Genomic DNA, 24205 nt, shown 5'->3' on the forward strand with positions numbered 1-24205 from the left:
TACTAACTCGTAGTGATAGACGCAATTTGTTTGATCTAAAAATTTTACATAATTTATTGCATAGACGCTTTTGTTTAGATGGTTTCATTTCGTTGAGAGTTCCTTATTGTAGAACCAGGAAATTTAATCCTTTTGTTTGCTCCAGTATATTTTCCAAATCTTCTATTTATAGCTGTATTGAGACAACTAATAAATTCTATATATATATATAAACTTTCATTGTATTTTCACTTTGTAATAGGCATTGCATGTTTGAACCAATATTTTATTTCATTTTGCTTATTTTGTACGATCAGTTGTATGTTATGTCTATCTGCATGCGCCCTATACTTGTATAAACTTTTTTTTCTTTTTTGGGGCACTTTGTGGCTGTAATGCTGTTTGTTCCCAATAAACATTTCAAACATCATCATCATCATCATCCATCATTATTATTATTATTATTATTATTATTATTATTATTATTATTATTATACCACCTTTATTGTATAATCCATGCAATAATTCTTAATTATCTCCCTTCACTTGCACCTGGACTGTTTTATTTCCTTGCTGAAATTTTCGTGATTTCGATTCATCTTGTAAACTGTCCGTTCTTTGTGTAATTAGAATGTAAATTCTACCTGATACAGAAAGTGTTATGTTTGTAGCGTTGCAATTAATAAGTTGCTACAGAAATAGGAGTGGAAAATGTTTACATTTTGGTGCGGGACATTTTAGAGTAGGATAACTAATTTATTATGATGATGCTCAATTTGAGGGGAATCTTCGAACTTCTCTTAGTAGTAGCATATAGAATATAAATGTTTTTTCTGTAAATAATGTAGATGAAAATATCTAATAAATCAAATGAATTATTTCCACTGTACTATATGCTCATTCTTGCTAGATATGTTAATACATGTACAGTACTAAGTTCATTAATATGGTATACACCCTTCTTTGTAGGAGAGAAATGTGATGTTAAACTAGAGATTTATGTGGATAAGAAGTCTGCGTGTAAACTGAACTCGAGTCAGGACAAATTATATGACATATTAGTACTCCATCTGGATGGTGGGAAAGATATTTTTATAACAGTTACAGGTAATCAACCACCTTTCTAACTTGATTAATGCTTGGGTAGTTCTGATGGTCAATAAGCAACATTTTCTTTTCTGTTCTCTTTACATGATATTAGGTATGTGCATATGATTTCTGGATTTTTCGACAAATGCAACACGTTTTTATTATTATTATTATTATTATTATTAGACGAGTATTTATTTTTAACAATTTGTCTGTCATGAGCTACAACCTTAATCTCTCTTTCAGTTAAATTATTAATTTGTCTCTGGAAATCTTTTATTGTAATCCCCTCCATCAAGCCAATTTTTCACTTCTTCATAAGAATTGATGCAGTGTTCCGTAAATCTATGCTGCATCGAACGAATCAAGTGGTAGTGGGAAGGGGCTACGATTGGTGAATACACCGGATGGAAGAATCCCGGTGCTTCCAACGTTTCCCGGGCAGGCCTAGCAACATGTGGTCGAGCACTGTCATGAAGAAACACGACTTTGTCTATTGACTCATTCTGTACGATTTTCCTTCAAAGCGGTGGTCCCGCGTAGCGTAGTCGCTAACGCTCTCGCCTTCTGAGCGAGCGGTCCCGGGTTCGATTCCTGGTGGGGACACTTGGTCGAAAAAGCGTAAGAATGCTTTTTCAGGCCAGCCACCCTGAGTGAGGTTGTCATAAACTCATTTGTACATTATTTTGGCTGTATGCGGCTCAGGCAGTTTGATTCTCTTTTATTTTAAAAGGGTTGTCACTTGCAAGCAGACTATGTTTCTCTGTGTGCGCTTTCTCGCTCAGAGGATGCAGATGACTGGCTTGACCTTGGCCAGTGCTTCTCTAGCCAATCACAGTTCTGTCTGCTCTTACGTCATCCAGCACGAGAAACTCACGCGAACAGCGAGAACTAGAGAGAATTGGCGGTAGACAGCACTACTTGGCGCCGAAACGATGGAGATGTAACAGGTTACGTACATTGCTGCAGAACTCAATCACATCATATAATTCTAACATTCGTATATCAGTTTATATTTCACTATATAAAAAGTATCCATACATATTGCTACTGTAATCTCAATTACCTAATATCAAGTGATGTCAGTATAGTTAATTATTAAAATTTTAAGTCCATTTGTGCGTATTGATTGTGATTTGCATGTTATCTCCTCATGCCTCGTAATCAATCAATCAATCAATTTATGTGCGTGGTACCTAAAATAATTTTTACTTATTATTTGTGGTGGTTATTATTTTTCGAAAAATATGATGCTGAATCTTTAGCGTGTAAGCATATTTAAAGGTTGTATTTGGAATCTTTGCCTATGTGTAGTTATCGGTGAAAGGAGCTATTACTTGTAATAACTTGTTTCATCGTCAACGCTCGGGCGGCAAAATATTCTATTTACGACTATCTAATGTGATGTTTGCTCTCTTTGGATTACCATCCTATAGAGTAGACGTCATAAGGTTTTCCTGGGTTTTGCAAATGCCGGGGTGGTACCTAACGTATAGGTCCCAGGCTGCTTCCTTCCCTTTCCCCGGATAGTGTTCTCGCCGAAGGACGTCATTCCTCAAACGTGACAGGCTAAATGGTCATAAATGCCGAAAGCCCAGAAATTCAAATCCTAAATCCTCTCCTTCAAAGTTTGGTTTAAATCTAGTAGTTGTCGATAGTGGTTTGCAGTAATTGTTTGATCAGGCTTCAACATCTCCAAGTACGAAACATTTTTCTGATCGCACCAGATGCATAGTAAAATCTTCTTGGCAATGATATTGCATTTTGCCTGAATTGTTGATGGCTGGCCTGGATCAACCCATGATCTTTTGCGTTTTGGATTGTCAAAATAAATCTATTTTTCATCCCCAATAACAAGGAAAGACTTCCTTTTTTGCCTGGCAATCAAAATTGGACAAGTTGTTTATCATCTTTATCGATTTTCCTTTCTTTTGGATCTTTTGTAAGACATGTAGACATCTGGAAACAGTTGCCTGATTAACTTGTAATGCTTCTGCAAGGTGTTTTTGCATTTGAGATGAATCTTTATCCACCAAGGCCTAGAATTCAATGTCTTCGAAACTTTTCCATGTTTCTTGTCCTCAAAACTGAAATCACCATCTTCGAATCGTTTAAACCATCATCACATATACTGACTGATGGAGCATGTTTGTTGTAAGCTTCTACAAGCATACGATGGGCTTCCGCAAAACTTTTCTTTAATTAATTAATTAATTAATTAATTAATTAATTAGTTAATTTAAAAAAAAAACGTGAAGTAAAACTGACTGTAAATGTTATTCCAGGGTTGCAGCGAAAAGGGAACACGTTTTCATTATCCCGATCGAATAACTTACAGTGTGTTTTGAAGCTAACACCTGTGCCTCTTAAATGCAGGTGTTCTCACATTAAACATAATACCTGTGTAAAAATAACACCATCTAACGATAATCCCGCAAGTCATTTGTATGCACCTGGTATTACAATATCTGTTCTCTGAATTATGTTATCGGAAACAACTTGTCAAGTAATACAGGGTGGCCCAAAAGTGGGTATACACCCCTGCATTGATCAAGTGTAACATTCTAGCTTATAGGTTTATTTGCTTCGGCTGTTCCGACCGTAAGATATAAGTGAAAACACATTAAGAACAAATAATAAAGAAACTAAGTCTACCTGATGGATAACAATAAGAAATTATATAAAAAGCAATGAGCTGGTCAGTACGGGACTGTATACCTACTTTTGGACCACCTTGTATTAATCCAGAAACTTGTAATAAAGTATAATTTTACACCTCTCTCTTTCTAGAACATAAAACCGACTTACTAGTTGCAAGTTCGTGAGACTTCTGCAGAATGAAGTAGTTAATTTAGCGATTTCGTTTCAAAAAAATAGAATAGTTTTATATGCTTTTAATGACAAAATTTTCAAATGATCATAAACATGAAATTTTCGAAATTTGAATTTTTCTTTGATTAATTTTGTGTGAGGTATAATGTAGTTAAACTGTAAACAATGTCGGAGGAAGATGTAATGTTTCTGTTTTTCATTTCCCGTTCTTTAAAATTTATTTACCGACGTATAAAAATAACTAACTTCTTTCATCCTTAAACATTTGATTGAATTTCAAATGCTTAGTACACACACACATACAGAGAGAGAGAGACATATTTCTAGTCACCTTTATGGTTGAATAAATTTTTAGATTAGATTAAATTAGATTTGAGTTTGCGTTTCAACAGCGAGGCTATATAAAACGTGGACTTACAGCTTAACGTGGAATTAAAACCACATGACCCCACGCCGGGAATCGAACCTGGGTTTCCCATGCCAAAAGTGCGTACGCTAACTGTTTAGCTACGAGAAGCTCTTGAATATATTCTAATTTGTGTAATGTACGAATAAAAGTGTTCTGTATAGTGGATGAATTGATGCACGCTTTTATCATTGTCGTCAATGTATACTGTAGTTCATAATTTCACATATAATCAACTGTATGTCTATATATACAGAGTGGACCGTTTATTGTGATATGCTCTTGTAGACTTTGAACTAATGGAGAAACAATTCTGAAATTTTGTACTGTGCAAATATCGGCAGGGTGATATTGTTTGACATACTCTTTTATACGACAATATTAACAGTGTTGCCAACTTAGCATAAAACTATATTTTTTCAAACGGTACTACGTCAAATAAGGACGCTACAGCATCACAAACATTCAAATTTTGGTGTCCTCTACAGCCGTATCCGAAGTACTCTAGTGTCTAATACTATAATCATGATATGATAAATTTCGTATGAATACGAAAAGAGTTCTGCTTAGATAGATACGTTATCCAATTACATAGATAGTTTTAAATAGATGTAAAGATAACAATTGCATTTACAGCAATTTGATATTTCAAACCATTCTGAAGATATGGGAAAAACTTAAAGTTTGGATAACGGCTTAAAATTATATAATACCGAGAAGTTGCTGTAATTACATCTACCGAAAAGTATTGTAATGTTAAAGAAACAAAATAAATCAAAAAATGTATTAAAATGTTCCACAAATACGCCATTTTAAGCAGTATATCAAATTTTAATATTTTTTCAGTATCTCCCTTATGGTTTGAGGTATCAAATTGCGGTAAACCGCGTTATGATATTTATGTCTATTGGAAACCATATACGTAATTTGATGTGATGTGAACATTTGTTTCGAAAAAAAAGTCCTTTGAAGAAAGTGAAATTTTCAATTCTTTGTCACGTTGTTCGAAATATGATGACCGCAGTATTCGATATCGAGGTGCTTTGGATATGCATAACTCCATCCGTCTCACTTGCGTTATTTGTTGTGAAACCCTCCAAAATTCTGTTGCATTTTTGATGTTTTTGATACTGTAGGGTCCTTAATTTGCAACATTGCATAACAAGTATGTTATTGTATGTCTTCCTTATATATGTAAATTTCAATTATATAAGAATCTGACATAATGCTTTTTGAAAAGAAATACAACTTTATGTATGGTTGCCAAGATTGGTATCACGGAGTAATGCCAAATAATGTACCCTGCCGATGTTTGTATAATACAAAATTTCAGCGTTTTTGTCCGTTATATATATATTAGAGGGCTACACTCCCTACCCTGGCCCATACTGCGCCTTTTCCAAAATTGCACCCCGTAATTTCAGCAGAACTACATACTATCTTGCAGCACTCGAACTCCCATCTTGCTTCTGAAAATATGGTAAAAACTGTGTTTGAGAATACCAAAACACGGTAAGCATAGTCTTCCAGTATACTCTTAAATGTCTTGTTCGCGGAGGAAGACAGATATTTCCATTATTTTGAGGCAGTCAGATTAAATTCATGATCCATTCACCAGCTCTTTTCGTTGACTTGCCTATCGAAAAGGAATAGTTTGGGCTTCTGCTGTAAGTATACTGTTTGGAAATTGAAGTACTCATATATTATGAAAACACTGTACATCATTTGCGACAATGTTATTCGCGTAGCAGTTCCAGTCATAAGCACGACGACGAATCTGTATTGGTCAGTAACTTGTGAGTGTTCCTGAACGGATCTCTTCATTCGGTTATTACCAGTTTTCCTACAAACACTGTCCGCGCTAAACTAAAATAATCTCTTTATGAATACCCTTTGAAGAACCTCTTTTGGTTACAAAATTCGCACAACATTGCATTGCTCTTCAAATACTGTCACAAATTTAGTGCTGAATTTAATATATACATGAAATATCTAAGATCTGTTACTTACCGTGATCAAATTAAGTTGTGACACCATCTACTGACGCAAGTATAAACTAACTACGATTTTCTGCATTTCCATATTAATTTATGACTTTTCTTAGTACGTTATTTCGTTCGATACTTTTGAGATTTGTTGATTTCTCTTATAAAATAGCAAGTATCATGTAAGCAAAAATGACTGACTTGATGAACGAAAAATATGAATTTGCCAATTGTGTTAATTGTATTTTCAAAAGATTCATGTAGTGTTGATCCTTTTTCTTGTAGGTACTTATGAGCGCAGTTGTTTTGGATGTTCAATAGAAGCGTTAGTACACATTAGTGTACCTATCAGATACATACCAGCTGGAAAACTTAGTTCTTTGGTAAGTTTTGTCAGTGATTGATTAATGCATAGAACAATTAATGTATAGATTTTCTGACTTTATCATTGAAATTCTGTAATTTTCTAAAGAGGTATAATGCGAAAGTTTCTGGATAAGTATTTATGAGATTTGACGATGAAATTTTTGTAGTAATCAAGTCGTTCACATTAACCAAATTTATACAAATTTAGTATGGATTGTTTTATGTATTAATGAAAGGAGGGAACAACCGATTTGAACTTATTTTTACACACTAGTATAACGTAACTCGTTATACACAGGTCCTCAGTCATAATTATAACTAGATTAAATTAATAAAATCACATAAAACAGTTTATGCTGCGTTTAGCTTTCCTGGTTTTTATAGTGGCACACACTTATTGAAGTAAATACACCTTTATGATTATGCGTACATCCCTTTTTATGATGGTTCCTGAATTATATCGTTTATTTACAAAACGTTGCTATGACAACGTAAAGACAAAAACTCATCACAAATCATCTGATTAGAATCAATTATTTAATTCTCTTTCCTTTTTCGTATTTTCTTCTTCTTCTTCAAACTGGTTAGTGCATATTTTAAAATCTTACATTGCCCGGAAATAGAAGAAAAGATATTTAAAATTACACTGAAGATACAAGATATCGTTGCACTAGATCCTCTGTAGGTGCAAATTCAATAACATACAAAGAGTGAAGAAAAAGTGACTGACTGGAGCGGAACTCAAACCCGGGATCTCTAGTGTAGCGTATCGATGCGTTAACCACTCCTGTAACCGTAGTGGTTTACACATTGGTACAGTAGCCGGAGATCCCAGGTTCGATTCCTGATTCAATCAATTACTTTTTTCGCTCTTTATGTGTTATGGATTGTTTTAATTAAAATGGGTTTTCTAATTTTAATAATTCTATTTAGTGATAAATAATAATTTTCCAAAATGTGAGTAGAAATTGTAGGTACGTCAAAACACACATTCTTTGGTCTGAATTTTGCAATCAGTTACATTTTACGTTCCGTTTTTTTTCAACTAAATAGAAATAAGCATATTGGTGAAATGAGAATGTAGGAGGAAATGGGAGTAATCCATGAAAAAGGAAAAGTGCGGACGATGTTGCCTACCATTAGCTCACTTGGTTACCACTGAGCCACCGTGACCACTCTTTCGTAGCCGACGAAAGTTCGATATCATACATCTCATCGCTACGTCTACTTTAACCACGGTGCATAATCGTTGGGGGAGTTAAAGAAATGGTCGTATAACAAAAAGTTGTTAATTACTGTGTTAAGGGCACTTTGGGACATTTCGGATAGCATGAATTTTTCGAGGCGAATTGTGGCAAAACAATAACACAACAACGGCAGGTTTCTCACAAAAGAACATAATATGAACTATCCAAACATGTAAAGATTAGATGTGTAGAATTAGTTTCCCTCATGCATCACCGTTCTGATAACCGTAGATACCACATTTTTTTCGTGATGTTTTGCCAGAACTTTCAGAGAATGTGCCTAGTAACTAAGCAGTGACTATAGTTCCAACACGATGACACACCAGCACATTGTGATGTGGATGTTAGAAACTTCTTCAAACAAATATTCCCAAAGCGTACAGAAAGGTCGATCATTTATCTTCATACGCCATTGTAACTTTTAAACTAATGGATAAAACACGCTGAAATTTTGTACCACGCAAATATTGGCTGAGGAATTGTTTTGCATACTTTGCGATAGCACAAGGTGAACAATGTTGCAAAGACAACATAAAGTTGTATTTCTTCAAATGACATTACGTCATGTTATTACATACTTTAAATTTATATGTAAAACGAAAATTTACAATACCACACTTGTCGTGCAGTGTTTGTGAACTAAGAACACTACAGTGTCACAAACATCAAAAGCAACAACATTTTAGAGGGTTCTGCAACAGTAATAACGCAAGTGAGGCGGACAGGGTAATGCATCCAAAGTACCTTGACGTCGAATACTACAGTCTTTTATATGACGTATTTCAAACAAATAGAAACAAAGTTACATGGAGTTAAAAATTTTACTTTTTTCAAAGAACTTTGTTTCGAACAAATGTTTGGATAAGTATCACATTGAATTACGTGCATAGTTTCCAGTATTGTTGACAGCAATTCGTTATCTCAAACTATTCTGTAGATATGAAAACAAGATTGCGACAAACCTGGAATATTGGAAAAATATTGGAAAAAAAAATTGAGAAAACCGGAAATAGTCAAGGAATTATGCTAAGAGCCAGGAACTTTCGATTTACTAAGAATGATTTTTTAAAAACATTTGAAATGAAAAATTTAAGACTATTTCAGATGTGTTTGTTTTTTAATTAGCAACTGTCAGCTTAAAGATTTACTTGTTGTCCGCTAACAGTTTGTAACAAACGTATGTTCTGTAGTTGCACGTGTTATATTTTGCTTTCACTTGAGGAGTGGAATATCATGTTGGTGAATCATTCACAAAATACGGTTGGATCAACGATCCAATAGAAATTCATTTTCAACGCGCGCACACAATTCCAACTTTTTTTTCCTCTCTCTTACTTTTTCGTTCCCATAGTTTCTATTTTATGAGAGTTTCCTGTCCTGCATTAAATGAAAGTAGCTTCTCACACAAATGAAGGAATTTCGGAATACGGTTACTCTTATGTAAGCTTCTGTGCTCTCGTTGTAATGTATTTTAGTTTACAAAAAGATTTATTTCGAAAATGCTTATGAGTTACTAAAATACTGATAAAGTTGCATATCAGCGTATGCATTGGGTCAATGTTCCGAGAGTGGATAGCCGGACTACTTTCACGGACTCTGGATCTTAAATATGGGATATATCTATAGACACCAAAATGTACTTTGTACCTCGTGCTTATTAGGCAGTGTTTATTATTATACATTTATAAGTACATGTTTAGTAATTTTCCATCAATAATTATATTTTTGTAATGATTTATGGTGATTCATCTCATAAGTTTTAAAAAATATTGTTTATTCTTATTTTAAAATTATTCTAACGTTGAAAATGATGCACCAATTTGTAGACAATATTTATGATATATGAGTTCAAATAAAGTTTCCATCTCCCTCTCTTGATTCATTATGTAAACAAAACTTTTGTATACTTTCTCAGTGCCAATAGGAAATCTTCAAAATGTTGTAAGACAATTTTTTTTCAGACAAGAACTGCTCTGTGCATTGGGGAGCTGCAAAAGCACTCTCCTACTAGCACCCTTCCCAACAAAGAGTGGATTTTTTTATTTACCAATTCGCAGTGAAGTGAAAGCCAAGAAAAAAAAGAGACAGTCAAGACTGATGACTCAAATTATCGTAAAATAGTTTAGTAATTTGTTTCCAGTATACTGTAATTTGATTTGATTTTGATTTTGGCATCCCTTTTAGTAGCGAGGCTTGAGGTATGGACCTACAGCTTAAATGAAATGAAATCTTTGAGTTTTACGTCCCACGGTTATGCCGGTTAGGGTAAAGGAGACGGTGATGATGAGTAATGAATGAAATGGTGGAATGAAGAAAGTGGGAGGAAACGGAAGAACCCCGAAAAAACCCACGCACACGGTGTTTGTCCACCACAAAGTTCACCTGGCGGGGGCTGAGATCGAACCCGGGACCCCAAGCACCAGAGAACGCTCTACCACTGACCCACCGCGCCCCCCTACAGTTTAACGTGGCTTCCGCCGAACTACATGAGCTCCGGCCCGGAATCGAACCCGGGTCTTCCATGCACCAGTACACTGAGAAAGTAACAGTTTCATGATGTGTGCAATTCTTGTTTTAATGTTGACACCTTCGTACCTTTGCAATAGAAAAAAATCGTAAATGGGATTTCTGTCATGTTCCCCTGTTGCTGTTCTATATCTTGTTTATCGCCAAAATTGTTAGTTTTGAAACTCAGGAAGCAAACAGATTGCTTTATACTGACGGTTCATTATCATGTGTTACATTGAATGAACGAAACTAATCCAAGCGATAGATCATATTCTAATTGTAGGTTTGAAATATTGTGTGGGTTGATGCTAAGTTAAACACATATTCACTCGGTCGAAAAAGTGTAAAAAGCTTTTTCAGGCCAGCTATCCTGAATGAGGTTTTCCTGAATGAGGTTTTCCTCACTCACATCAGGCAAATGCCAGGATGGTACCTAACATATTGGCCCCAGGCCACTTCTTTCCTTCCCCAATCCTTTCTTCCTTCCCATTCCTTGGATTGTAATCGCCGAGGGACGTCATCCCTCATATGTGACGGGCTAACATGGCTATAGATGCCGAAAGCTCAGAAATATAAATCCTTAAACGCATATTCGGTGGCGTAGTCGGTATAGTGATTTAGGGGTCATTGTTCCTGCGTTCAAACCAAGGGGGCGAGATATAAGTTTTGTGATAGATAAACACCGAGTGGACGTGTTTTCTCGAGATTCTTCCGTTTCTCCTCCTATTCATGTTCCTTTCGTTCTTACATTATTAAATCTAGTTACTGTTCCGTTTGTGGAACGTTGAACTAATGTTTTAATGTAAGCTATAAATGTTAAGCAATTAGTTTTCGCTTATCAATAACTGTAAGATGGCTTCGGAAATTGTGAAATTACGAATTTGCAATGATCGACTTCTTTCTTCCGTGTAAATAATGTTCCGGGACAAGATTTTGTTTTTCTCAGCAATAACCTGTTCTTTGATCATTTTCTGGCATGGGAATCTAGTTTATTTTGGTGATAGTTTTCGTTGCTAGAAAATAGAATTTTATAAATATCCACATGTGGGAACCTAATAGCTAATACAAAGTAATAAAAATATTATTACAAGAAATTCCAAGAATAAATATCGGTCTAAGAATGAGTGTATACGTTTATTATCGTGTATTAAGCGTTCGATCGTGTTTAATTATTTACGTGTTTTATATAATATTTTTGTTTCTTACCTAAAATACTTAGCAATGCTTTAACGTCCAGATTAAACACAAAAGCTGGCTGTGTCCCGGAAAGGAGCAGACGTAGCAAATGCAGTGGGTCTAGGCGCGGTACGTGACAGAAAAAAAATATATAATGCAATCGTCAACAACAAGCTTTTATTTACGACAACATGTTGTTGTATAGAAAGGATATCGAGAAGTGGAGGGGCGCGGGTGGAATGCATAGTAACAGCTTTCTTCCAGTTTAACGTGATTGTTCAAGTCGCTGAGGCAGGATCGAAAGTGAAGAGGAGTGTTCGGTGTTTTGTATCCAGTGTTCCTGTGCAGATAACAAGCATATCAGTTTCCAAGTATTCCAAGACCACGTTCAATCCTTCCTGGTTGTTAGATAATTCTTCACTATGGATTCGGGAAATACCAGGTCTTTTTCTCGCTGTAACATTTGCCGGAGCGTGTTTTCGCTATGTAACATAGGATGGCAATCAGTAGTAAATCACGTGAAAGGTAAAAAGCATATGCAGACAGTCACGTCCATTTCAGTATTAGGAAGTTACGCCTTTGTGAAATCAAGAAAACAAGATAGCACCTTCTGAGTTGGAGTGTCATCTATTTATACCTCATTTGTACAGAACTAAAGGTTTCTGGTGATGTTGCATGCTCAAACTACGATGCAAGTAGGTTCGAGTTCGGGATGAAACAAAGTAGTTCAGAAGGATTCTTAGTAAAAGATAGCATTATAAAAGCATATTTACTGTGGTGTATTCAAAGTGTAACGACGTACATCAGTGCGTACTGCTGCTAAAGATGTGAAAGTATCGTTTATGTTATCAGACAGTGAGGTTGCCAAGAAAATGCAGCTTCAACGTGACCAAATAGCATACACTTTATTTATGGGCTATCACCATCCTTTAGAAGTGAGCTAATTCAGTTTTTGAAGGAGACAAATGTGCGATTCTGGAGTACCGTAAAACAGCATGTATGCACACGTTATTTGACGTAGGCGTTTTTAGGGAATTCTAAAACTTCTAACCTTTTAATCGATTTCAGAGAGACGCTTTCACCCTTAAGTTTTGAAAGATGAATCAAATTTCAGTTGATGGCCTTAATGAAGACTTCACATTTTTGCATATCTTCTACATAACTTTACATTTCTGCAAGTCAGATATCAAGATGTCGCAAAATAATCCTGTAATACTTGATAGAAAGCTGTGAGTTATGTACTTTGTGTTGAGCATTTAAGGCTACAATTGAACTTATGAACTAGAGAATCATTGGATTCCTGAGAGCTTTACATAGCATATTTAAGGATGTTCGAGCACGCCGTGCTGAGTACACTCCTACAGAGGCTTAGAAAATGATTTGGGTTTGGTTAAAAATAGTAGTGCTGCTCAGCGAGCCATTGGCATTTATCCGTATATTCTGTTGTACATTCAACGTGTCAGGAAGGATAAGAAAGTTCCGAGCTATCAAATCGTGTCAGACATGTTGGAAGGAAATAAAATGGTTATTCCTAAATTTACATTTTTAAAGCACTTCTTGAGAAGTAGAATCTTTCCTTACTGAATTTTAGATTGCCTCTCCTCTCAGTCCATTTCTTTACAACACTTTATATTGGGCGTAAAAAAATAAATAAATAAATGATGAAAATAAGTTTGTAAAACTCCTCTTCCTGTTAAAAACGTTGATGTTGGTTTTGTTATACATACTGCTGTTAAGAAATGTCAAGCAGTAACGAATTTGAACATTCTGAAATTTCGCCGAAATTGCAGAGTGTCTATAGGAATTTCTACAATTCAGTGGCTTCTTCGGGTTACTTTGAAAAACTATCCATAAGGAAATCAGAATTTATTATGCACGAAAATAATGGACGATATGTACAATATTAATGAATAAATAAAGCGTTTGGAGAAATGAAATAAATTACATAATACTATTTTTTTCTAAAGATATATTGTTAATATATAGCAGCCAGTTCTATGTATATAGATCCACTCTTTTCCGGTAAGTGTCCCACTGTGACGTATTCTTTTCATAAGAAAATATAATCATGTGAGTAAAGTTACAGATTAAATTTTTGGAATTTTATTAGATAAATGTTTTGTAATTTCGTAATAAAAGATTATGTATTTGTTTTTATATTATTTATTTTTCTAGTTAATTAGGGAAAAAATATGTTACTTATGTATCACCGCTCTCACGTTTTGTTGGTCTTGTTTTCCCATTAACATGGAAAGTTTGTATGGTTGATTACATATCAGGAAAATTTTTAAAAATGTTGTGGAAAACTGAGAAGAGTAAGATAGTTCTTTTCCGTAAGGTTTTTCGCCACCTTTTAAAAAAATAAATAAATAAATAAAATGAAATTTTATATATGCTTAAAGTGATATATTGATTTGATATATTTGTAGAAACAAACAATATGTAATTAGTTTGCTTTTGTAACATTACAACAAGTTCTCGGAATTACATATCTCCAGAACGGTTTGAGATATCAAATTGCTGTAAACATTATTGTGATCGTCACTTTCATTCAAAACCATCTACGGAATTGGATGAGGTACTTACCTAAATAGTTTCTCGAAATAAAGGCTTTGAAAACAGTCAGATTTTCAGTCTAGTGTAACTTTGTTCCCATTCATTTGAAATCCATTATATCATGATCACACTATTAGACATTAAATTTCTTGGAATGTGCATTGTCTTGTCTGTTTCATTTGTGATATTACTGTTGTAGAAGCCACTAAAATTTGAATGTTTGTGATACTGTTACGTTCTTAGTTTGCAACACTGAACTAATGTGGTATTGTAGGTTTCTGTGTGACTTGTAGATTGTAAATGTGTAATAACCTGAAATATAACTTTATGTTGGGTTGGCAGCACTGTTAACCTGATGACATTACAAAGTATATTAACAGGGTGTCTATCGGTCACGAAAGTCACGAAGAAGTCACGAAATGAGAAAACGTTCACGAAAGTCACGAAAAAGTCACGAAACTTTTGGGTCACGATTTTTTTTAAACTACAAATGTAAGTACAGATTGGAAAATTTTGTTTTATAAAACGTCAAAATTCACCACCAAAAATGTCTATGGTCGGCTTTAGACGCTACCAAATCGCTAGCAAAGTACATTTCTATCGCATGGATGAAAATTCGGCCTAATTTGCACCCAAATTCGCTCTTGAGAATGTTAGGAAATTGTGTGATTTGGTAAAGAAAAGATAATGAAAAACTCACTAAATTTCATTTTGGAATTTTAGTAGACACCCTGATCAACCAATGTGTCCCCTGTCTATATTTGCATGGTACGAAGTTTCATGTGTGTTTGTAGTGAACAACATCGTATCCGTGGTTTTCTCATGGATCTCTCGTTTCCTCCCACATTTTCACTCTTATCAGTTCCTTCATTTTCGTTCACTTTCATTAATCATTCATCTCCCTTATTCTAAAGGGCATAATCATGGGACGTAAAAGTTAAAAAAAAAAATGTATTTTGAACTAAAACTCAACGTACCGAAATACAAGGCAGGACATTGTATGTTTTGGTTTCTTCCACAATTGGAACTGAACACCCATAATTCTCTTGTATATGGAGATTGGGAGCTGCTGCTGTTAGTTGCGATAGCCGTGGGACATTGACTCGATTGCAAGGTACAGTCATATGGGATATTCAATCTCCGTTCCAGGCATCCAGTGCCTCGGAGTTTCGCTAGGAACTAGCAAACATGCTCTAGGAAGACATGAGAATTCCTGACAACAACAGTACGTCAGCAGTGTGAGCGACCCACAAACGTTGTAGGCAAGTACGAGACCACTAACGACTGATATTAAACCACTTAATAAAGAACATTAGATCAAGAATAATAATTAGAAGGAAGACATTCTATTTTCTGAATAGTTGTTAGGGATATAGACCGATCAAGAATTGAATTTGGTGTAGTAAGTCAGATATATATCTCCTTTCTACCGTACTCAACCCAACACAATTTGGGCTTAGAGAATAAGCCATATTGACTTTTCTTGTCAAGCTAAATTAACTTCTTCTTATCTCTACGTTGAATATAGATAGTTGAATATGATTCTGTTGAAATAGTATGTTAAATATGTTATGAATTGGTTTATTTTTATTTTTAGGAAAACAAATCACCGAAGGATCTTTTGAATTCGCAAGAACCCTATCCCATTCCAAAAGAAATTTGGTTCTTGGTAGATCATTTGTATAGATACGGATTGAAGCAAGAACACCTGTTTGAGCATCCTGGACTTCACAATGAACTTATTCAGATTAGAAACTGGTTGGATAATGGTTCTCCAGAACCTTTACGTATCCTTTCTCTGTATTAATACATAAAAGCTTTTAAGTCGACATTCTTTTGCGTAATTACATGGTTTTTGAATTGTTCATCCGTTGTGCACAATTTTGTGTAATAAGTTGAAAAGATCAAACTGGTTGAAGGTAAGAAAGAAATGTCAGTATGTTTGTATTCTAGGTGCATATACAAAACATTACTTATATAATCTTTATTTATATGAAAATATTACTGGAAGAATTTTTGTTTATTTATTTATGCAAAAATATTATTTGTAGAATTTTTATTGAATTTTTATTTATTTATTTATTAAGGTAAAGAGCGCAGATCTTATGTAGTGAATATTGATGACGAGGGTTTTTAAATGAAAATACTTCATTCATTATTTATTAAGAAATAGTATACCAGATGCTTCGTCATTTGTCAACATTAAAATTTGCATTGAATCACTTAAAGGTGCACCATGAAGCAATTTATCAGTAAGTTCTAAGAAATTATGCTAGATATCTAGATATCACAGTTTTGTAAATCGACATTAGGAAGTGTTCTTTCTTGTATTTCGTACACTGCTATCTATATTATCTATCTATATATAAAACTTCACAAACAAATAGTTATCTCTTAAGTCCTGTATGTAAAGATAAAATGTATAAGCAGCCAGAAGAAAGAACTTTATCCTACTGGCGGCATGAGCACCACAGTTGTGCCCTTCAGAAATTTTTGAAAAGTTTCATTTTGGCAGTATATATCACCAATAATGATGAAAGATTAGCATTGGCCAATCGGAGCAATTAATCTTTCCAGTTGAAGGTCCATCAAGAAAAGTGAGGAGGGAAAGAAGTGTAGGAAAGCTGACGGTTATCATTAACTTTAGGCAGATGGAATGGTGGTGGGGATATGTAATATCACCAAACAGCGACTTACAGAGAGTAAAATTGAATGCGGACATTCATTTATTGGAGATCTCAATGAGAGTTCATCAAAAATACTTAGAAGTCATTTCTCATAATTTCCAATGCCTACTGAAACAATGACTTTTTAATGATTTCAAACATTGCAGAAATGTCTCATGATCAAGTTGACAACGCATGTGCTTTCTTGTGTGGCCTGGGATCCGATTCTCTGTGGGTTTACTTGCCTCGGGTATAAACCTGAATAGTGATTCGAATCGCACTTTATCCGGGCTCTTATAGCTTCAGTGCTGAAAAAGAACAAACTGCTACCAATGAACTTTCTGAGTTTAATTTATATGCATTTACTAAATTTAACTAATTATCTGGTCTCAAAGAGGCAGTTCACATTTTTTCAAGAATAATTCTGGGGTATAATTGTGTACGTGTAGGCTTACTGGTTTTCCTCGCATGTGTAATAAAAACACATTCCTATTAATATAATATGAAATGATATCCTGTATAAGACGATGTGCACACAGATAGGTAGTAAGTAATTAGAAAATTAACATTTCCTTTAAAATCCTTAACTTTACTTCAAGCTGGCTCTGTACATTCCGTTGCTGAGGCCTTGTTGTTATTGTTGGAATCCACTGCGGAACCTATCATTCCCTATAACATTCATAACATTTGTTTACGAGCGTCAAGTAATTATCTACAGTGCAAACAGGTAAGATTTTAAGGTAAAACCTCAAAGAAAGGTGATTTTTAAGCATAATTCAACTTCGTGAACCAAAGATAGACAGAACTCTTAATCGTGTAATTGGTTATTTCCGTTGTTTTCCTGGTCTAGAGATTCGGAAAAGAAGGGGCTGGTGGAACTTATAGTTTCCATCTTTTTAAATACCGAATTCAGGAATCGCCAATATGGTGGTAGCAGCGAGCCACTTCTGATTTCCGTGTTAATCACAATAGAGTAAAAACGGTAAAAGAATAAAGAGAAACTGTTTTTGATATGAGTTTAGTATCTTAAGAATAGACTCCTTTCTTCTCTTATCACTGTACTAAAACCACAAGTAGATGAAATCCACTGCAACTTCCGGTATCAGTATTAATTAACATATAGCAAAAATGGTAATGAATAACGAGAAATGGTTTTTAAATATGACTTTAGGATCCTAACAACAGAATTCATCTGTACTCGAGTCTGCTGTAACTGAAATGGCAGTACTACCTTTTCCGTTTTTAGTATTGATTTCTATAAAGGAAAAACGGTAAGAAATAACGAGAAAGGTATATAAGACGGCATTCCAGAAACAAATGCCATCTTCTCCCTTAACCCTTTGTAACCGAAAGTTGTAGAAATTTACTTCAATATTCATCCATGTACAGCAAAAACTACATAGTAAGTAACGTGGAACTCCACAATAAAACAACTGATAGGCTTTTGTCATTACACTTCCATTGAAATATATATCCTAACGGAGTGTTTAGAATACTTTTCACAAACTATTGTCTCCGTGCGAAGAACGGCATTTCAGCTAGTCCATCGTTAAAAATGGAAAATTATCCGGGGAAAAGAGTAGAGCGGAAGAATATAAGTTGCAAAATGCAATTTACATGATTACTTATTACAGTTACGCAATGTTACTATTTAATCAGCTACCTTCTCTAACAGAAAGCTCTCGGATCAAAAGTAAATAAATATAATAATAATAATAATAATAATAATAATAATAATAATAATAATAATAAATCGGATTGTGTAGTAACTGCAAATTCTATAGCTTTTCAATTGAAAGGCCCTCTGCAATAACAAGGTAGGTGAAATATGGAGGTTTTGAGTTATAAAGCTTATAAACTTTAAGTGCAACGTGCTAATTAACAACAGTAAATATATATATATATATATATATATATATATATATATATATATATATATATATATATATATATATATATACCTATGGAGAAAAGTGATGTAACACCTGGTCTGTGCTTTGGAGCATAAAATGGCTAATACCGAAAATGCGGAATAATAAAAAACGAAGGTGGAAAAGTGAGCATTTACCTTGTTATTCCATAACCTAAACTAATCGAAGAAGAAAAAGGACATTAGGAACACATAACGACGTGTGTGACAACGTTTACGTACTGCAACACACGAGAATACAAAATATTAATAATCTGAGCATTGTAGGTAACAAAATCCGAAAACTGCCCTGTCGTGAGTCCATTTCAGATTGAGAATCCGGGAGCAGAGAGAGAGGCAGAAAAAAAAAGCAGTGTTCCGCACGTTCTTATCCTGCTGCTTGACAAGAGTAACAAATCGTTGCAGAGCTTCCACATCCTTCTTCTTTGAATTCTTGATTCCCAGTTTGGCTGGTTTCTTGAGAAAGAACAGAATGGTCTCCACTGTGGTGCCTGCACGGAATAAGCTTTTTCTCCTACACCACTATACGTTTCCGAAGCTGACACAGATTTATGTGGAGGCAACGGGGGGGGGGGGGGGTTCATTCCCTTCTCTCTTTCCCGATTTACTAGTAAGTCCGAAAACCGGATTCGGATTAGATATCCAAATTACGAATTATGACTTTCGATTTTCAATCCGACATCTAAAATCCGGATTTAATTCTAATTCCGGAATTCTAATTTTTCAAACCCCGAATATCCCAATATCCGGATTTTTGACAGCACTTTTTGAATTTCCATATTAACATCGAGGACAGAAACAAAACACTGCACTTCGCCTTTATTTTACTATATTTCTTTGCCAGAATTCACGATTTATCTTTCTCTTTCATCTATTCCGCTTCTGTTATTCTGATTCGACTGCTTCGATTTTGTCTATTTCGAAACAGAATGGTCACGTATGTCTCCGTACAAGTGCTTTCACTTGAACCGAATTTGAAAACAAAGTTACAGACACGTCGCGTCGCCTCCTCGCATCTACCATTGCTTGCTTCACTAGCCGCAGACAGCGGCGCCCTCTCTTATCCGCATCGGAAAGCGGCGACTCGATGCAGATTAATTGTGTTTTTCTCACAACAAACGGTTCAACTAAGCACTAGAGGTGACGGAAAAGTCCACACGCCTTCTTTACCTATGTTTTACCAGGAATCGTGGTAACTCAACTTACCTTGTTATTGCAGAGGGTCTTTCAATTATACAATAATTAGTTAAATTGGAAAACTTTCTTGAAGAACAGAAAATTTATCGAAGAGAAAATAAATCGGAAAATAGAAGTTGCAAATTATGGATATGCTTATATAATTATGTCGTATATCGTAGAATTGGTATGTGACGGATATCTTTTTCAAATAGTTTTTTTTTTTTTTTTTTTTTTTCATTTCAAAGCTGCATTTTGAACAGTTATTTAATAAGTTAATCAATCAGGGTGTCTACTAAAATTCCAAAATGAAATTTCGTGACCTTTCTAGGCCGAATTTTCATGCATGTAATAGAAGCGTGCTTTGTTTGCGATTTGGTACCGTCTGAAGCCGACCATAGACATTTTTGGTGGTGAATTTTGACGATTTATAGAAAAAATTTTCCAGTGTGTACTTACAGTTGTACAGATAAAAAAATCGTGACCCAAAAGCTAAATTTCGTAACTTTTTCTTTACGTTCATAATCGTTTTCTGATTCCGTGACTTTTTCGTGACCGATAGACACCCCGTTAATTCCGTTGAAAGTAAGTTCAGTTTATGTAATGAATTCTTGTTTCAAAACCAAAAACTGTCCGGATAGACATAGATTTTTTTCCCCTTTCTTTCTTTCGGTGCTGTTGATCCGTGGCATTTATTTGATGCCTCCTGCTGCGTTATTTTCTAGTTGCTTAATATACATTCACTGGCAGTAATATGGTATGACAGGGCAAACTAACCATAGGCCTCCCTTATTTCTTCGTGAAATTTCCTGTAAATCCAGTGCAACCTGGAATTTAGTAAATTGACTGCTCTTGAATGGAAACATTGTTCACAGCGGGTACACACGTGAAATGTTAAATTTGGCAGTGACATTAAACGAAATGAAATTAAATCTTTCAGTTTAACGTCCGAAACGTTAAACGAGAAACTTCTGTTAGTCAAAATTGACACCATTAGATGCTATGCTATGTCCTTCTCTCAACGAGAGAGTAGTTTATTAATACGACTTTCATAGAAATTCAACGTTCTGGACTGAAGAAACTCTTCCTAAGGTGCTTTTCACAATTGTTTGATTGGCTAACCTTTTCCCCAGCAAAGAAAAGGATTCAAATGCTTTAAAATAATGGTATCCAGTTGATAGATTTAGTAAGTATGTTGTATGCGGAAGTCTCTCATCGTGCAAACTGTATAATTATTGCACTGTTCTTCTTGATGTCTTGCGTTGTCGTAAGTAATAACACTTGATTTTTGTTGACCAACTGCTTTGAGGACGCTTTTTTCATAAATTTTGCTGTATTTCATCTACCTGGGTGCAATACTTCTTAATATCAGTGCTTTACCGGTTTTCAAGAACGAATAGTGAATAATACCAGCAGCATGTCATCAAACATACACCATTATCTTTATCGGACGATGGGTAGATTTCAGCATATGGTCTGAGGCCCTATCAGCATCTAGCCATTGTGTAGAGTGGCGACGATTGTCGTATTGTTAATTTTACTTCAGATGTCAGTACTCTTGCAAAAACGTCCAGGCTGTACGTTATATGTTGTTCATTGAGCTCATAGCAAACCCGTTTATCCTGCTGCTTAACTTTCCCAGATTTTTGCAAGTGCTAGGAAAGTATGAAATACTTTACACTGAATTTCCCTGCCATGCCCGTAACAGTTTTGTAAGGATCACATTCCACGTTTGCTCGGAGTTCATCGTTGTTGTTTGCTGCTAATGCGTATCCACGGAATTCACTTGGAAGGGTTATGCCGTCGGATCAGATTTATTTTTTTTTAAATTTATTTTGAATAGTTGCTTTTTAATTCACTTATGAACTATGGTATCCAAATTCTATGTTAATGTTACCGGCTGTTACTTTTGCGTTGTGGTCATATTTGAAGTTGTAGAGGAAAAATAGGCATAACTCTTGCGTCCATTTTGAGACTGTTTATATACGATCACACGGCGTACTGGCACCAAATTGATCCCTTGCTCATGTGCAGGGAGGGATGTGTACCCTCACTTTCGAGACATTGACACGATTTAGTTCCTTTTGGGAATGCGTTATGTAGAATCTCGACGTTTCATGTGCAACGACCTGATACTTCTGTAGGACTGTATTACATATTTCTGCTACTAATTATGTTTAATTTATAACGTCAACGTACATCAGGTTTCCAATATCTGCTACAATCTATAATTCTTTCAAAAATATCATTACCAAATCGCAAATATCCGCCTATAGATAATTAATTATCTTGCTTCCTTGCAAAGATTTATTCTTATTACAAGTACGAGGAGTGTCTGAAAATTAGAGATGCAAGGGCTCGGAAAAAAACCGGCTTTTTTGGAAAAAAAACTCTGTTTTTTCTGCTTTGCTTTTTTGCTTCAGAAATTTTGGGCTTTTTTCAAAATACTACTTTAAATTGATAAAACAGACTTTGTATCGCTTCTCTATAACACAAAAAATCATTTAATTAGTGGTTGATCCTGATAATAATATAAAACATCGAAAATAAACTATGAATTTCGAAAAAATATTTCAAACAATTTTTCTTCAACATATTTACATTATGAATTCCACAGGGTTAACCAATGTATATAATAAGAATTTTTTAACCTCCTATATACAAAAGTAAGCAGAATTGGCAAGAACCGTGGTTGTTTTTGAAAATGCCAAAAACCCGTTTTTTGGGGGATGTTTAAACCAGGCTTTTTTGGTTTAAACCAGGCTTTTTTTACTTAGATTTTTTGCTTTATGTATTTATATTACATATTCACAGAAATAGCCTAAGTTTGTTTCGCCTTGATGTTATTATGCAACAGCGGGGTTATGCCGGAAGAACTCCCATAAGCTTAAAGAAGTGCGGTCAGTAAATTTCTTAAGTTGAGAATCTCCCGCCCTAGCCACTGGGAAAATCCCGTCATTACTTCAAATGTAAGACAATAACGGGAAAATCCTGTTATTGCTTTGCATGTAAAATTTAAAGGTCAACGTACCATAATCAGTACGCTAAAACTGAGGTATTAAATTACAAATTTAGTACCGGTACGTAGATATCATTGAAAGTCCAATCCAAGCTAATGTTGGAAGCTACGTAGGCAATCGATAAATTTTGCCAATTTCTATCAATATATTTAAGCAATATTGGCTTCTTTATAAAACAACACGCATTTAGGCATGTAGAAATATACAATTTGGTTTGTTTCGTATATTTAGGCTTAACATCCTTACGAAATACCGAGGTTATCAAGGAGAAGACTTTCGCTTAAACTGATATCCGAACCGCTACTTGGGTTACGCATGAAAGAAGGATTATGGTTCGACCGAGAGTTGAACATGGAACACCTTGATTAAAAGGTGAAAGGGAAATAAAACTATTGCAGGTGGTTTGATATCTGGAAACGTTACCATGAAGTTCACACGATTCGCATTTTTCATTCTTTTTATTTTTGTGGTTTAAACCAGTTATTAAAAAAAAGTTGGTGTAAATCAGCCAACCCTAAAAGTAAACACTTCTTTTTAAAGAATACACAAATAACTAGCAAAATAGTATGTAGTATTTTTACTTCAAAATATTCCATACCCTCTTTTTGAAACAAAATAAAATTAAAATAAAACATAAGAGAAATACTTAGATTTATATGATACACTTAAAGACTGCACATCTAGAGCTTTTGGTTCTGTATATTCTTGAAATTCTACAGTTAAGTTTTATAGAACCACCATCACAGTTTACCCAATCCTCAAGTTTTCTGAATTTTTAACAAGAGGGATTCAACATATCATTACGGAACTCCCCCCCCCCCCCCAAAAAAAAAAGACTACGGAATATATTTAAGTGAAGCTAAATACAACTGCACAACAAACATGACTGAGTGATTAGCTTTTCCGCTTCTATCGGGAAGTCCGGGATTCAACCAGCATTCGACCATTCTGTCAAAGCTTTTCTTCATTCCATCTGTGAATGTAGAAATAGTGCGTGTACTGTGAGTTGGGCGACTTCCTTTTTTATTGTTTTTAAATCGTTATTATTACTAATTACCAGCAGTGACGGTTTTGCGAAGGTTAGGGGGGCGGTCTTTCGAACTGAAGCCCGTTCCCCAAAGTTACGGAATGTCTGCAACAAACGAAATATCTATTATTTATGCCTTTACTCATAAACGTTAAGCTCCCGTCAAATAAAAATTACGAATGTTTAAAAAAAAACTAAACATTAGTAAGAAACCCTTCCCAAAATACTTTTCTAAATCCGCC

The 24205-nt window shown here is 34.8% G+C and overlaps 1 protein-coding gene and 1 non-coding gene across 2 annotated transcripts in view; both read left to right on the forward strand.

Moving 5' to 3' along the window:
* Positions 1–948: 948 nt before the first annotated feature.
* Positions 949–24205, forward strand: part of LOC145661587 (type II inositol 1,4,5-trisphosphate 5-phosphatase-like) — a gene marked incomplete at its 5' end in the record, with an annotated part of 34177 nt that continues 10920 nt past the window's right edge. The window contains 4 exon segments of the mRNA XM_081726906.1: positions 949–1086; positions 6577–6674; positions 15742–15931; positions 17410–17537. Of these exon segments, the coding sequence (XP_081583032.1) occupies positions 949–1086; positions 6577–6674; positions 15742–15931; positions 17410–17537 (554 nt within the window).
* TRNAR-UCU (transfer RNA arginine (anticodon UCU)) lies at positions 1601–1674 on the forward strand. Its single transcript has one exon. It is a non-coding gene; the product is annotated as a tRNA-Arg (tRNA).

This window comes from Thermobia domestica, chromosome 1 (assembly GCF_964235325.1).
Source record: "Thermobia domestica chromosome 1, izTheDome1.hap1.1, whole genome shotgun sequence".
Classification (NCBI taxonomy): Eukaryota; Metazoa; Arthropoda; class Insecta; order Zygentoma; family Lepismatidae; genus Thermobia; species Thermobia domestica.